The sequence below is a fragment of the Lepidochelys kempii genome, chromosome 25 (assembly GCF_965140265.1).
Source record: "Lepidochelys kempii isolate rLepKem1 chromosome 25, rLepKem1.hap2, whole genome shotgun sequence".
In the NCBI taxonomy this organism is placed as follows: Eukaryota; Metazoa; Chordata; order Testudines; family Cheloniidae; genus Lepidochelys; species Lepidochelys kempii.
In genome coordinates this window covers 2,020,654-2,037,005 of record NC_133280.1, presented here as the reverse complement: position 1 = coordinate 2,037,005, position 16,352 = coordinate 2,020,654, and the positions used below count along the sequence as shown (strand labels likewise).

At 45.8% G+C, this 16,352-nt stretch overlaps 1 protein-coding gene across 5 annotated transcripts in view; it reads right to left on the bottom strand.

Annotated features, from left to right (window-relative positions):
• Positions 1-16,352, bottom strand: part of RANBP3 (RAN binding protein 3) — a 176,198-nt gene that overhangs the window by 26,604 nt on the left and 133,242 nt on the right. For all 5 annotated transcript variants that reach the window (XM_073324310.1, XM_073324306.1, XM_073324307.1 and 2 more), the window contains 5 exons: positions 15,602-15,680; positions 14,185-14,287; positions 13,110-13,234; positions 11,131-11,251; positions 4,579-4,721 (listed from right to left, as the gene is read on the bottom strand). In XM_073324310.1, the coding sequence (XP_073180411.1) occupies positions 4,579-4,721; positions 11,131-11,251; positions 13,110-13,234; positions 14,185-14,287; positions 15,602-15,680 (571 nt within the window). The remainder of the gene's footprint in view (positions 1-4,578; positions 4,722-11,130; positions 11,252-13,109; positions 13,235-14,184; positions 14,288-15,601; positions 15,681-16,352) is intronic.

Genomic DNA, 16,352 nt, shown 5'->3' with positions numbered 1-16,352 from the left:
TGAAGAAATGGGTTTATTTTCAGTCTCAGCAAGAGCTTGTAAGAGGGGTCCCTGAAAACAGAAGGGGGTGGAAAGGAGGCAAGGTGAATGGTGTTGCCTGATGTTACAATCTCCAAGACTCATGTCTGTAGTAATCTGTTTCCATAAATGCTGAAAATGGGAAAGTCAGTCTCCAAAACAGGAGGGGCAAGGGGACAAAATGTTGCAGCTAGTGAACTAAAGAATGGGGACGATTTGAACCCTCAATCAAATTGTCAAAACTGGTGTCTCAGTAGACTACCCTTGTTGCATACTTGGGCCAGACAGATCCTCCTCTAGAACCTGTTTTTTTTCAGCTGGGGGAGAAGGGGGAGGGTTCAGTGGCTCTTTGGAAACCAGAGAATTGGATCGGACAGGATATCTGGAAGGTTTGTGATCTACCAGATTTTTTTTTTTGTTCATCGGTGCGTAAATTCCCAGAGATTAGAAAGTGGCCCTGGAGTCTTACAAAGTGTACAGGGATTTTTCTGTTTTCTCTGAAAACATTTTCAGACCATCAAAAGGGAGGTCCTCTATAATGCTCTACACCTATCTAGGGAACCTGAACAGTTGGAGCCAGGATGATCTACACCAGGGGTGGGCAAACATTTTTGGCCTGAGGGCCACATCAGGGTTCTGAAACTGTATGGAGGGCTGGGTAGGGAAAGCTGTGCCTCCCCAAACAGCCTGGCCCCCGCCCCCTATCCGCCCCCTCCCACTTCCTGCCCCCCTTAGAACTCCCGACCATAAAACCTCCCCTGCTCCTTGCCCCTGACCGCCACCTCCCAGGACCTCCTGCCCCATCTAACCCCTCATGCTCCCTGTCCCCTGACTGCCCTGATCCCTACCCACACCCCCACCTTCTGACAGACCCCCGGGACTCCCACGTCTATCCAACCCCCCCATTCCCCATCCCCTGACCCCCTCCGACCAGAACCTCAGCCCCATCCAACCGCCTCCTGCTCCCTTCTCCCCTGACTGCCCCCCCAGGACCTCCTGCCCCTTATCCAACCCCCTGCTCCCTGCCCCCTTACCATGCCGCTCAGAGCGCCAGGACTGGCAGCCAGGCCACCGCGCAGTCTAGAGGACCGTGGCAGGCTGGCAGCTCTTGCAGCTGCACTGCCCGGCAGGAGCTCGCAGCCCCGCTGCCCAGAGTTGTGGTGGTATGGCGAACTGAAGCTGGGGGGGAGGGAGGACAGTAGTGGAGAGGCCAGGGGCTAGCCTCCCCGGTCGGGAGCTCAAGGGCCGGGCAGGACAGTCCTGCAGGCCAGATATGGCTCGCGGGCCGTAGTTTGCCTACCTCTGCTCTGCACCTAACTATTGCGGTAGAGACAGAATAGACCCCAGTGTATGCAAGATTTAGGGATGTTTTAAGGGATGTCTTGGCAAGCAACTGTCCCTCAAAAACGATGGCCTGAAATTGCTCTCTTTGCTCCAGTGGAAGGTGCTCGATAAGAACAATACATCTGGTATAGTAATTATATTTTGCCATGATTGCCTGGTAATTAGCGATCTGGAATTTTCGAACAACAGATGAGTAGGACTTAGTCCCAAAAGGTTCAGGCACTTCTGGTCTTATCATACACTGTCAACCTGGTGTGGTGGTGTTTTCCCCACTCAGTCGCTGCATCAACCACCAGAGAATTAGGTGGGGAGTGGGAGAACAAACACTCGGAGTTGTTGGTGAGAACATAATACCCGTTTTATGACGTCCTGGATTTGCTGGAAATCATCACCACTGACAGTGGTGGAGACATTACTGCTGCATCTGGTGATGATCTGGTGATGGACGTGCACAAGTCCATGGGGCCGGACGAGTTGCATCCGAGAGTGCTGAAGGAATTGGCGGCTGTGATTGCAGAGCCACTGGCCATTATCTTTGAAAACTCGTGGCGAACCGGGGAAGTCCCGGATGACTGGAAAAAGGCTAATGTAGTGCCAATCTTTAAAAAAGGGAAGAAGGAAGATCCTGGGAACTACAGGCCAGTCAGCCTCACCTCAGTCCCTGGAAAAATCATGGAGCAGGTCCTCAAAGAATCAATCCTGAAGCACTTGCATGAGAGGAAAGTGATCAGGAACAGCCAGCATGGATTCACCAAGGGAAGGTCATGCCTGACTAATCTAATCGCCTTTTATGATGAGATTACTGGTTCTGTGGATGAAGGGAAAGCAGTGGATGTATTGTTTCTTGACTTTAGCAAAGCTTTTGACACGGTCTCCCATAGTATTCTTGTCAGCAAGTTAAGGAAGTATGGGCTGGATGAATGCACCATAAGGTGGGTAGAAAGCTGGCTAAATTGTCGGGCTCAACGGGTAGTGATCAATGGCTCCATGTCTAGTTGGCAGTCGGTATCAAGTGGAGTGCCCCAGGGGTCGGTCCTGGGGCCGGTTTTATTCAATATCTTCATAAATGATCTGGAGGATGGTGTGGATTGCACTCTCAGCAAATTTGCGGATGATACTAAACTGGGAGGAGTGGTAGATACGCTGGAGGGGAGGGATAGGATACAGAAGGACCTAGACCAATTGGAAGATTGGGCCAAAAGGAATCTGATGAGGTTCAATAAGGATAAGTGCAGGGTCCTGCACTTAGGACGGAAGAACCCAATGCACAGCTACAGACTAGGGACCGAATGGCTAGGCAGCAGTTCTGCGGAAAAGGACCTAGGGGTGACAGTGGACGAGAAGCTGGATATGAGTCAGCAGTGTGCCCTTGTTGCCAAGAAGGCCAATGGCATTTTGGGATGTATAAGTAGGGGCATAGCGAGCAGATCGAGGGACGTGATCGTTCCCCTCTATTCGACATTGGTGAGGCCTCATCTGGAGTACTGTGTCCAGTTCTGGGCCCCACACTTCAAGAAGGATGTGGATAAATTGGAGAGAGTCCAGCGAAGGGCAACAAAAATGATTAGGGGACTGGAACACATGAGTTATGAGGAGAGGCTGAGGGAGCTGGGATTGTTTAGCCTGCAGAAGAGAAGAATGAGGGGGGATTTGATAGCTGCTTTCAACTACCTGAAAGGGGGTTCCAAAGAGGATGGCTCTAGACTGTTCTCAATGGTAGCAGATGACAGAACGAGGAGTAATGGTCTCAAGTTGCAGTGGGGGAGGTTTAGATTGGATATTAGGAAAAACTTTTTCACTAAGAGGGTGGTGAAACACTGGAATGCGTTACCTAGGGAGGTGGTAGAATCTCCTTCCTTAGAGGTTTTTAAGGTCAGGCTTGACAAAGCCCTGGCTGGGATGATTTAACTGGGAATTGGTCCTGCTTTGAGCAGGGGGTTGGACTAGATGACCTTCTGGGGTCCCTTCCAACCCTGATATTCTATGATTCTATGATTCTATGATGAGTAAATGGTAGTTTGAGGGGTCGCATCCTTATATGCCCTGCCCTCCTGCTCCTCAAACATCTCCTCCTGCTGAGGCTGTAGAGAAGGAGGTTGTGTCCCTATAGTCCCAGAGGGTGGAGCTAAATGCCTTTAACAACTGTTGTTGGTATGCTGCCCAGGATGACAATTGTGGGGGACCATACAGGAGAGGAGGTAACAACCGAGGTTGTATGTAGAGGTAGATGGTAGCTGAGATTTAGAGCACTCCAAGGTAGGCGTTGACGGAGTCAGATACTTAGGCTTGTATGATGCTGAGGAACGCTTTGGGGGAGATACCTGGTTAGCGCCAGGTCCAATGGGACTGGTTTGGAGAAGTGTCTCTCCTTGACATCTTTATTGTGTCTAGACAGTACAAAAGCACTCTCAGAGCCATGTTTGTTCTTGGAAAAGCGCCAGGATTTTCCTGCCCCACTGATATCTCAACAGTACTCGGTTGAGAGGTTGAAGTTCTGAGACCATCGACCTACAGGGAGACCAACATCTTTGTGGAGCAGGCTCCTGAAGGAAGTCAGAGCTCCTCTTTCTGGGATCTTTTGAGGAGGTCTCTGGAGTCTTCCCATTTCTGGGGGACTGCTGAGCCAAGGCCTAAGGGGAGTTGGGATCCGCCCAGAGACTGCTGTACTGGGGGCGGGAAGAAGAGAGAGAGAGAGAGAGAGAGAGATTCTCCTGACCTGGCTCTGGAGTGGGGCAAAAGGAAATGCTCCATCATTAGTAAGCCTCAACTTAATCTAAGCGGGGCAGTGTTTGAACGCTGGCAAGCTGGGAATGCCCTCCCAAGGAAAGTGAGCCTCCCCAGAGGGAGGAGAGAGGGAAAAAACCTATCCTCTCAACTATTAAATTAAGCTAATCTAACCAACAAACTAGACTAGGCTAAACTAAACTAGTTAGTATAAAAAAAAAACTTTAGCCAAGGCACACTCAATGTGGACATGTTAAAGCTCCATTGCAGGCCGAGGCAGTCAAGAAGGAACTGAGGGTTGTTTGCCCATCAGTGCAGGGCACAAGGAAGCATAAGGGTGCATGTGTGGGATGCATGGACACTGCTAATGAAAATCTCTGGCTGAAGGCACGTGGGCTGCCCGCACACCTGAAGTGGAACAACCATATGAATACTACTCGAAGAACAACTCTTTTTGGCAGGAAAATTAGAGAGTAAACAAAGAACACTCACCGATATCAGAAAAACTTTGACTCCCTGGTCCTCTGTATCCATGGCTGTGATACGGATACTCTTTTCACTGGCTTTGTCAATCTGCATCTGAGCCCAGAGCTTGGTGTTCAGGATTAACCTGAGACTCCCCTGAGTCCGCATTACTAGAATCAACATACAAAGTAAATTAGCAGGAGACACTAGACATTTGGACATCGCAGAAGACTCCAAGAACCCTATTGTCACTTTCAGAACATTTTTTTTTTTTTTTTTTAAAAGGAGAGTCCTGTTTATATACAACTTGCACGGCTCTTCAAGACAAGCAGCAAAGGGGAAAAGCACTGAGAAAGCATAACTAAAAGAATCAGACTTGGGTTGATTCACAGAATATCAGGGTTGGAAGGGACCTCAGGAGGTCATCTAATCCAACCCCTTGCTCAAAGCAGGACAAATCCTCAACTAAATCATCCCAGCCAGGGCTTTGTCAAGCCTGACCTTAAAAACCTCTAAGGAAGGAGATTCTACCACCTCCCTAGGTAACCCATTCCAGTGCTTCACCACCCTCCTAGTGAAAAAGTTTTTCCTAATATCCAACCTAAACCTCCCCCACTGCAACTTGAGACCATTACTCCCTGTTCTGTCATCTGCTATCACTGAGAACAGTCTAGATCCATCCTCTTTGAAACCCCCTTTCAGATAGTTGAAAGCAGCTATCAAATCCCCCCTCATTCTTCTCTTCTGCAGACTAAACAATCCCAGTTCCCTCAGCCTCTCCTCCTAACTCATGTGCTCCATCCTCCTAATCATTTTTGTTGCCCTCCGCTGGACTCTTTCCAATTTTTTCACATCCTTCTTGTAGTGTGGGGCCCAAAACTGGACACAGTACTCCAGATGAGGCCTCACCAATGCTGAACAGAGGGGAATGATCAAGTCCCTCAATCTACTGGCAATGCCCCTACATATACATCCCAAAATGCCATTGGCCTTCTTGGCAACAAGGGCACACTCTTTACTCATATCCAGCTTCTCGTCCCCTGTAACTCCTAGGTCCTTTTCTGCAGAACTGCTGCCTAGCCACTTGGTCTCTAGGATTCTTCCTTCCTAAGTGCAGGACTCTGCACTTGTCCTTGTTGAACCTTATCAGATTTCTTTTGACCCAATCCTCTAATTTGTCTGTATCCTATCCCTACCCTCCAGGGCATCTACCACTCCTCTCAGTTTAGTGTCATTCATAGTAGATTCATTACTTTGCTGAAGGAATGTATAGGGGCCAGGGAGGACACCAGAATCAGTCCCAAAGTCTCTATTTACATATTACAGACTAGAGATGGAAAACTCCAGCTTCCAGAAAGCATAGGATCATTCCTTAGCATATATTTACTCATCTTTAAAGACTGTGTGTTTATCGATGCATAAGACACGGTGAGGAATTTATAAAATCTTTATATTGTATTCACTGCCAAAGAATCAGAGGGGTAGCCGTGTTAGTCTGTATCCATGCATCTGAAGAAGTGGGATTTTTACCCACGAAAGCTTATGCCCAAATAAATCTGTTAGTCTTTAAGGTGCCACTGGACTCCTCGTTGTTTTTACTGCCCAAGAACTTTTACTGCATTAACAAAGTAATCCAGCAATGCCTTGTGTCTTTTTAGGACGTGAACAGTGGCTACATTAAAACCTCTTAAAATCAGGAGAGAGTTAAGATAATGTCTCCCACACCACATCTCTATACAGCCATAATTCCATCACTCTACCCCAGGGTGGGCAAACTTTTTGGCCCAAGGGCCACATTTGGGTGAGGAAATTGCATGCAGGGCCATGAATGTAGGGCTGGGTCAGGGGATTGGGGTATGGGAGGGGGTGCAGTGTGAAGGAAAGGGTTCAGGGCAAGGGGTTGGGGCAGAGGAGGGGTGCGGGGTATACAAGGGGGCTCAGGGAAGAGGATTGGGGTGGAGGGGGTGCAGAGTGCAGGAGGGGGCTCAGGGCAGGGAGTTGGGGTGCGGCAGGGGGTTGGGGTGCAGCCAGGGGGCAGGAGGGATTCAGCCTCCACGAATCAGGGCCAGGGCAGGCTCCCTGCCTGCCTGCCGTGGCCCCGCGCTGCTCCGGAAAGCGACCAGCACCACGTCCCTGCAGCCCTGGAGGAGAGGGCTCCACACGCTGCCCTTGCCTGTGGGTATCTCCCCCGAAGCTCCCATTGGCCACGGTTCCCCGTTCCCAGCGAACAGGAGCTTTGGGGGAGGTATCCACAGGCAAGGAAAGCAAGCTGAGCCCTCTGCTCCCCCTCCCCCAGGAGCCACAGGGACATGGTGCCGGATGCTTCATGGCAATCTCGCGGGCCAGATCCAAAGTCCTGAGGGGCCAGATCCAAAGTCCTGAGGGGCCAGATCCGGCCCGTGGGCCGTAGTTTGCCCACCCCGTTCTCTCTCTCTTGTAGCTGGCAATAGGCATTGGGGCCAAACCTGACCCATCCCTAACATCTGCCACTTCTGTGTTGTGCTGGGTGGGTCCAACCCAATTCTATACCATCAAGACCTCTGATGTACTTGCTGCCCCCTCACTGTGCTAGAGGGAGCTGTGTTGATCCAGGCATTAGCTGCAGCAAATTGCCAGAGCTCACCCTGCCAACTGAGGAGCAGTGCAGCTGCAATTAGAGGAATCAGGGCAATCTAATTTCTGGGCTCTGCTATGCAGGAGGTCCAGGTACACAATCATGATCACAATGGCCCTTCTTGATTCTAAAAATCTAAAAATGTATGAAGGAGTTAAATATCTATAAGGTTGGGGAGCTGCTGGAACGTCTACCACTGTCTTATTCAGAGACAGGCATTTCACTGGGTATGTCGAGAAGATAGGGGAACATAAGAGTGTTTCATCCCCTTCTGACACTCTCTTGCGTATTCACAGTGCCTATCAGAACCCCACATCCACACTGGCGTTCATACACCCGCCCTGTCCTCTGCAGCACTACTGTTCCGGGGAATTCTAGCAATCTCGTGGTATACCTCAAAGCTCCACAGGGCTCAGTCAGGGATAGTCCCAGGCAGACTGCGAAGAGCTAAAAAAAGATCTCACAAAACTGGGTGACTGGGCAACAAAATGGCAGATGAAATTTAATGTTGATTAATGCAAAGTAATGTACATTGGAAAACATAATCCTAACTATACATATACAATGATGGCATCTAAATTAGCTGTTACCACTCAAGAAGGAGATCTTGGAGTCATTGTGGATAGTTCTCTAAATTCATCCACTCAATGTACAGCGGCAGTCAAAAAAGCAAACAGAATGTTGGGAATCATCAAGAAAGGGATAGATAATAAGACAGACAATATCATATTGCCTCTATATAAATCCATGGTACGCCCACACCTTGAATACTGCCTGTAGATGTGATCACTTCCAATTCCAATATATCTTTTTTGAGATGGAAAGGTTCAGAAAAGGGTAACAAAAATCATTTGGGGTATAGAACGGCTTCCGTATGAGGAGAGATTAATAAGACTGGGACTTTTCAGCTTGGAAAAGAGTCAACTAAGGAGGGATATAATAGAAGTCTATAAAATCATGAGTGGTATAGAGAAAGTAAATAAGGAAGTGTTATTTATGCCTTCTCATAGAACAAGGGGCCACCAAATGAAATTAATAGGTAACAGGTTTAAAAAAACAAACACAAGGAAGTATTTTTTCACGCAATGCACTGTCAACCTCTGGAACTCCTTGCCAGAGGGTGTTGTGAAGGCCAATACTATAACAGGGTTCAAAAGGGAGCTAGATAGATTCATGGAAGATAGATCCATCAATGGCTATTAGCCAGGATGGGCAGGAATGGTGTCCCTAGCCTCTGTTTGCTAGAAGCTGGGATTGGGTGACAGGGCATGGATCACTTGATGATAACCTGTCTGTTCATTCCCTTTGGGGCACCTACCATTGGCTACTGTCAGAGGACAGGATACTGGGCTTGATGGACCTTTGGTCTGACCCAGTATGGCCGTTCTTATAGCTGAAGGGGAGGTTCCAGAATGAATTCTTAGGTCAAGGATGAACAGCTGTTAATATCTGGCAAGTCTGAGATTTATCTTGAGTAACTAAAGTGGTCAAATGTAGGTCAGGCTTAGTTAGCTCCTCCTCACTAAGCCTAACCTAAATTTGATATTTATCCTACTCAAGACAAGGCCTAAGAGTTCCCACTTCCCACCATTACTTTAATACTTTCCCCTCTCCTTTGCAAACTCAGGAAGAACAGTCTAATGATCTCTGACAAGGCCAAGCCGTGGCATTGTTTGAATAGGACAGGGTTAAAGTTGGGGAATGGAGGGTTGTGGTGTATGAGACGTTACGTTAACTCTGTATTTTCTGGTTTTCCAAAGTTTAAGTTTAGCCACCCTTTGGAGTGACTGAGTGAAATTTAATGGGCTGTGATATACAGGAGGTCAAATTAGATGACCTAATAGCCCCTTTTGGACTTACTCTGTGACTCTATTCAAATTCTGGAACGGTACAAGGCAGTGCTTGGCAACCTTAAGCCTGTGCTAACAACATTTGTTGGCAACGAATTCCCTTTAAAAAAAAAAAAGAAAGGGGTAGTAATGAGAAGGGCATGACTGATGGGCATCCGTTGTGGTGGTTTCTTGGGCACACCTTGCTACCAACTAATCTATCAGCTCTGCCCGCCTCAGTGGCCTCTTCATACTCTTCGTCAGATTGGAGGGCCACAGGGAGGAGGAAAAAAGGTCCAATCTGATCAGGTAATCACAGGATGGTGCAGATTAGTGCCATAGTTTGAGCCACAGACAGGTGCAAAAAAAGTTACAAAAACTGCAAAATTTTATTGATCTCATCTCCCACTCCAGGTACTGTATCTCAGGATCCACTTAACTAAGTTACCCAAATTTGTACAGCTAATTGCTACCCCATGGCGCAATGAGGCACAGCAATTTACTAAACAATATGACTACACATGTGGATTTTAGAGCACTTTGATTTATTTTTCAATCATTAAACAAGCTCTGCTCAACCTAGTCACTAATGCGCCTTTATTATATCAAGGAAGAGAAAAGTACACTATATATGACTTAATCCACAGTTAGCTGTTTAAGAAACAGCCGCAGCCTAATGCACAGATGTCAACAACTTTAAGCAGATACATTATATACCCCCACAAAATATGCAGCTGCATAGCAATGCCACAGAAGCAGGAATGGTATTTTCTACCCTAAATCAAGCTGTACTTTTAGTTTACACATTAGCAACCAGAGGGAAACCTGGGAGAAGGCTGATATTAGGAGACAAAGTTATAGAGTCGTGTTTTTCTATAGATGTAAATATGTGGTTAAGTGATTAGATATACATGATATTATAAGAACTTCTAGCCACCAATATTCCAATTGCTGAAGCCTGCTTGATTTTAAAGGACAAACATTCAACAGAAATAACTATGTTCTTTATGCTTTTAGGAATGTGTTATCTGCAGTGGGATAACAAGCAGCTTGGCGATCACTGCACCAAATCTGCAAAGAGATTCCCCTCTTCGCTTTAGGAAATCTACACTAGATCTGTCCAAAATCCAGGATTTCTGGCTCATAAGCAAACTGGAAATTCCCAGAAATATTTGTTTCAGAAACACCAACACACGATGTTTCAGAAATGCAATTTGCTCCCTGGAACCAGCAGACAGTGAGTGAAATTGTATGCTGTGTTATAGACATGTCAGTCCCTAGATAATAAAGCAACAAGGTGGATGAGGGAGTATCTTTTATTGGACCAACTTCTGTTGGCAAGAGAAGCTACAGACCTTGTCTCACTGAGTCAAACTGACGTTCTTGACATTCTCAATTTCACTCAGCAGCTGCCAGGGCTCCCAGGATCTGCACCTCTGGGCAACCCTGCCAGGCAGACTGCCCAGGGCTACTGACCCCAAGGCTTCCTGGCCTGCTTGGCACCCCAGGGAGCCAGCTGCCCCAGGAGTCTGAAGCCCTGGAATAGTCCACTTGGCTGGGCTGCCCTAGAGATGCAGACCCTGGGAGCCAATCCCAGGACTCCTAGGCTCCCAGTTTAGGCTTCTGCAGCAGTAAGCCTGGAAACCCTGAGAGTCCCCAGGGCTTTCTCATTCCTAAGCTGCACAGCAGGAAGTCTGGAAAGCCAGGTATGACAGGGTTGTCCAAGAGCCACAGACCCTATTAGCCTGGAGTCCTCTGGAGGCAGACTGCATGGCGGGGCTGCTGCAGAGCCATGGTCCCAAGAAACCTGTGGTCTTCAGTCCTGGGGCAGACTGCATGGTGGAGCTCCACAGCAGGTAAGCTGGGAGGGTTCCATCAAACCCAACTGCTTTGCAGAGAAGTTTCATGTTCAATGAACTGGTATTTTCAGACAAGCTCTAATCTGCCCATTAAAATGTAACAGAAGGGCCATCCTGGGAGACTGACATGAACTTCAAATTTTACTGCTTTTTTAAAAAAAACTGCTATGATTAGACACAGTAACCCAAAGCGGATGCCTCCAACTATCAAGGAAGCATTTTGTGGTAGTAACACTGAATATCATACCAATAATTCACTTCCCACAGCTCATCTTACCTAGTCGAGATTGTAATGTTCCATCATCTGTTGATGCCATATCATTGAGTCTCAGAAGTCCTCTACCTCTTTCCACCCAAGACTGAGAGTTCTTATCAAACACAAACAACTTGCATTGTATCTGGGGGGGGAAAAAAATGCCTTCTTGCTGAAGTTCTTTAATGTAATGGTTGACTATAATTACAGAATATATCATGATTACTGAACCAAAAATCTCCCAATCTACATTTGAATAGATTTCAAAGGTATTCACTACAGTGAAATTTCAGGCTTCTAAAATGTGCTGGATTAATACCCTGGAAACTAAAGTCTTATATTCTCTCTGGCAACTAAAGCCCTCAAAAATATACTGTGACGTTGCACTCCATATAACTTTATGAAAATATGCTAATGACTGTGAATGTAATGTAACTGGAATATGCTTCATGCAAAAGGTCTCTTGTAAGGTATCATTACAAAGCTTATAATCTACTGAGTGTGGTCATGCTATTTGTATAAAATGCATCATTCTTGTATCTGAAACTAGAAATATGAAATATAACTCTCAGGTCCTATTGTAATTATGCGAAGTGTGGGCCATTAATGGTGGTTTGGAATCTTGATGGCTCCCTTCAACTAGGACAATTGCTTGTAAATGGCTTTGTTTACTTGCAAGCCTTCCTTTGAGTCAGGCCAGGAAGAATGAAGGCTTGGGGTCTCCCAGGACATGTGACCATGTCACTTGGTACCGGAATCCATCTTAAACCTAGTGCTTTTCCATTCAGAAGGAGGGGTGGGGACCCAGAGAGACAAAAGATCCCTGCCTTGTGCCAAAGCTATATAAGGGGGTGGAACAGAAAAAAGGCGGTTCCAGTCATGAGAAATCCCCTAGTTACCACCTGAGCTGGAGCTAACAAGAATTGAACCAGGGTAAAGGTTTGGACCCAGACTAGGAAGGAGTCCAGTCTGTGAAAGAAGCTTATTGGAACATCCCTGGGGGTGAGATTTCATCTGTAATCAGCTTCTTAATGTATTAGGCTTAGACTTACACGTTTTGTTTTATTTTGCTTGGTAATTTACTTTGTTCTGCTTGTTATTACTTGGAACCACTTAAATCCTACTTTTTATATTTAATAAAATCACTTTTGCTTATTAATTAACCCAGAGTAAGTAATTAACTTACTTACAAGTTAGCAAATAGCTAGCAAGGAGCAAATAGCTGTGCATATCTATCAGTGTTGTAGAGGGTGGACATATATATAAGCTTTATACAGAGTAAAATTGATTTATTTGGGGTTTGGAACCCATTGGGTGGGTGCTAGAGACAGGAGCACTTCTTAAGCTGTTTTCAGTTAAGTCTTCAGCTTTGGGGCGCATGGTTCAGACCCTGGGTCTGTGCTGGAGCAGACTGGTGTGTCTGGCTCGACAAGGCAGGGTTCTGGAGGCCCAAACTGGCAGAGAAAACAGGCTCAGAAGAGGTCTCAGCACATCAGGTGACAGTCCCAAGGGGGTTTCTGTGACCAATCCCATCACATATACTACGTTGCGTCTTTTTAAATTATGTATTTAATTTTTTTAAATGTATACGTGCCATGGACTGTGTCTGATTAGGAAAGGCAAGTTGAAGTGCAAGAGCACCTTGCTCTTACAATATAAGGTGGTGTCGTTTGTGGTTCTTAGAGGTTCATTCCACAGTCTCAACTAGGGAAACAGTATTGATTTGAGAAGAACTTTTTATTTTGATTGTCTGAATCCTGAAATCTAACCACAGTTCATTAAATTGTGTCCTGTTTAAGATAAAGAGCAGTAACAATTTCAACAAAAAGACCTGTCTCAGTTATATAACATAGGAAAGCATATAGGATGGTGCCATGAAGCTGAGTCGCAAGAACGTGAATGGGAAATTAATAGTGGCAAGCAATCGTTATAGAATGAATACAGCTGGATGATCGTATGAATCCCAACAAGACTGAAGGTCAATTGTGTGACCAATTTCTTACCTGTAGCACATTGCTCTCTGCTTCTTCCCCAGTGATCACCTCTACCTTCTCCAGCAAACACTTCTTTGCTGTTGCTTTAGTATAGGCTGCTGCAGACTCTGCCAGTGATTCTGAAATATTATTAGCTGAACAACATTTTACAAGTTTATTTTGGGAAGTAGTCACATAGATCCATGTCATACAGATGGACACCCATGTGCATCTACACAGAGCCTGCCATTTACTTGAATAAGCTACCAGTTAATATGCTTTTCCTCTGGAGCATAACTGTCTTGTGCAACTGTCATCCTGCCAGGTTCTCAGTGCCCAGCCAATTGTGCTTGTATCAGGATCTAGAAATGGATATGAAGTCTGAAGAAAGTTTTGTCTGTCTTTTCAGGTATGGTTCCTCTTCTTTTCTTAAAACCATAATCAAAAGGGGGAAAAAATTCCCAAACACAGATACTGGTAACGCTGAAAATCTGGTCCATAAATTATCTGAGTCTCCCTAAGAAGAGGATTTTGCAAAATCTGTGCAAAACAGATACTTATGCTCACCTCTACAGTGTAACATTAATGTCTGCATTGCTACAGGTAACACAGACATACCAACATTTGAAAATGCAGCCCTTTATTTTATAGTCTCTGACTATAAACACTACTTACTCAGGTTCAGTTTACATTACATCCAGCAACCATTAAACAGAATAAAAATAATCCCTTGCCACCAACCTTCTGTAATAAAACAGGGCTGACTATATGCCCTCCGAATTTCTGCCACTTTCACACTGCTGGAGATACTCCTGATCCACATGCAGTGAACAACAGTACCCCTGACAGTGCTAGAGCAGCCTGGATGGGCTGTTAACACACAACACCCCACTCCTCCCCAGACCTTGAGGGGACCAAGGAACCTCCCCCTCCACTTTTTAAAAAAACGTTGGCTGGAAGGGACAATAAAGGCATGGGGAGGTTTTATATTTTCATATGGTAATAAAACCCCAAGTGCAAGCACTTAACAAGGATTAGGCATAAAACAAGCAGTAACAGAACACTGTTTCTAAGAATTAGTTCTAAAAAATATTCCACTATTTACCTTTCTCTGGAGTAGCTTCCTGTGAAGAAGATTCAGAGCCAGATTCTGCAGCAGCATTTTCCTTGCTACTTTCTGTACCAGCTTCATTTGATTTTGGTGGGCTCTGTAGGGAAAAGAGGCAGAATAGATGAACTTTTGGATTTGCAAAAACAAGAACACTAATGTGATTCTTGAGGCAGTCCTCCACCTTTAGTAATTTTATAAAGGTACCAGTATCTGGTACTCCCTGAAGTACATAGTTCCTTAGTACAAATTGTAGGAAAACTCCCGACTACTCTGACCAACTTGATGCTGCGGAAAGGAGGGGTGCTAGCATGGCAGGATGGTGGTGTACAGCACTGAAAAAGAAATAATGGGCCCCTTGCTGTCAGTGCAGGTCACACTAGCACCAGCAGCTGGTAATTCTGTGGTGCCAGGGTGGAAGCTATGATCTAAAGCTGAGGATGCTGAATCATGCAATGTGTCTTTGGCATCAAGATAGCTGGCTTCTCCACCAGATAGATTGATGCTACATGGATTGGACCTGGAATCCCTTGCAAGGGAGACTTATGTGACTCATCTTCTCCCTCCTCAGCTCTGAGTGGGAGTGCTGGTGCCAGATGTTTCTTTGGAGCAGAAACAGCCCTGGGAGAAGGAAGCAAGCTCTGCTGTAGCCAAAATGCTCTATCTTGGGAACTGTGAGTGGCGCACAGAGGGGGCCAAGTTCCTTGCACTGTTATTGGTGGCAAGGGACAAAGGTGCAGAGTCCCAGCTCACTAGAGCGCTGAGGGATCTGGGCACCTTAGCTGAAGATCACTCTCGTCACAAACTGGGTTCCTGGTAATTTGAATCCAAAGTCACCTTCATGGACTGCTCTAAGAAGCACAGATTCATGTGGCAGCCGCGGCTTGTTGGATCCTGCTGGAAAAGGACATCCCATCGGTCACAGCTATGGCCTTCTGAGAGATCAGGCACCTTGCGTGGCCATCAGTAACTGACACAAGACTGCTCTAGGGGTTTAAAACCCAAAGCCTCATTAACAAGTTGGAAAACAGCCAGCCTTGGCGCCAACTATTCAGTCAAATGCAAGACTGAGAAAAAACTGCCAAGGTGGCAGACAGCTATCCTATTAACTATGAAAGTTCACTAAATTAGACTGACAATAGTCATTCGCAAGGGAGAAGGTTTCAGGGGAGAAGATTGCTATAGCAAGTGGGACAAACAGTGCTGTGTTCTGGCTCACTGCCATGGGTGGTAGGAAGGAATCAAGTGGCAGTCGGGGGACACACACTCATCTGAATGTCCTTGGGTGGGAGCCACAAAGATGCTCAAGGCTCATGTGCAGCCCCAAGAGACACTGCTGACCAGACATGCATGAGGCATTCATATCACATAGATAATACTCAAAGAAATATTACATTTAACAACCAACACTCACCAAGACTCTCTCACTCATGTTCTGTCCAAATACAAATTTGTTGCTGGAAGCATCTGCATTGTTTGTTGAGTTCTCTAAACTGGAGAGAAATGTTTTCATTAATATAGTGCAAACAGACGTTTCCATAATCACTAAAATTGCAAGAACAAGGGAGGAATTATCACTGGTTTGAACTTGAGTTTTCTGTTAAATAAAACTATGAAACAAGTGTGTGTTTGATTATTTAGGATGCAACACTGAGCAACACAGCAATAATTGGTTATGGGACTTAATGTCCCCAAACACTTTCTCCTAGAATAAAGAAGTATTTTATCATAATTGAAGATTTTTTCTGAGTACTAGCCTCCAAATATCTATGTTTAAATTACACAATGAGAAATCTGACCATCACCTAGTGTATCCTAAGAGTCTATCCAGTATCAAAAGATCTAGCAAGATGCTTAGGGCCGTACTAAATTCACGGTCCATTTTGGTCAATTTTCTGGTCACAGGATTTTTAAAATAGTAAATTTCATGATTTCAAATATTTAAATCTGAAATTTCACAGTGTTATAATTGTTGGAGTCCTGACCCAAAAAGGATCTGTGGGGGGTTGCAACATTATTGTAGGGGGGGTTACGGTACTGCTACCCTTACAGCGCTTGGCAGCCACCTTGGCAGTTTTTTCTCAGTCTTGCATTTGACTGAATAGTTGGCACCAAGGCTGGCTGTTTTCCAACTTGTTAATGAGACAGAGGCTTTGGGTTTTAAA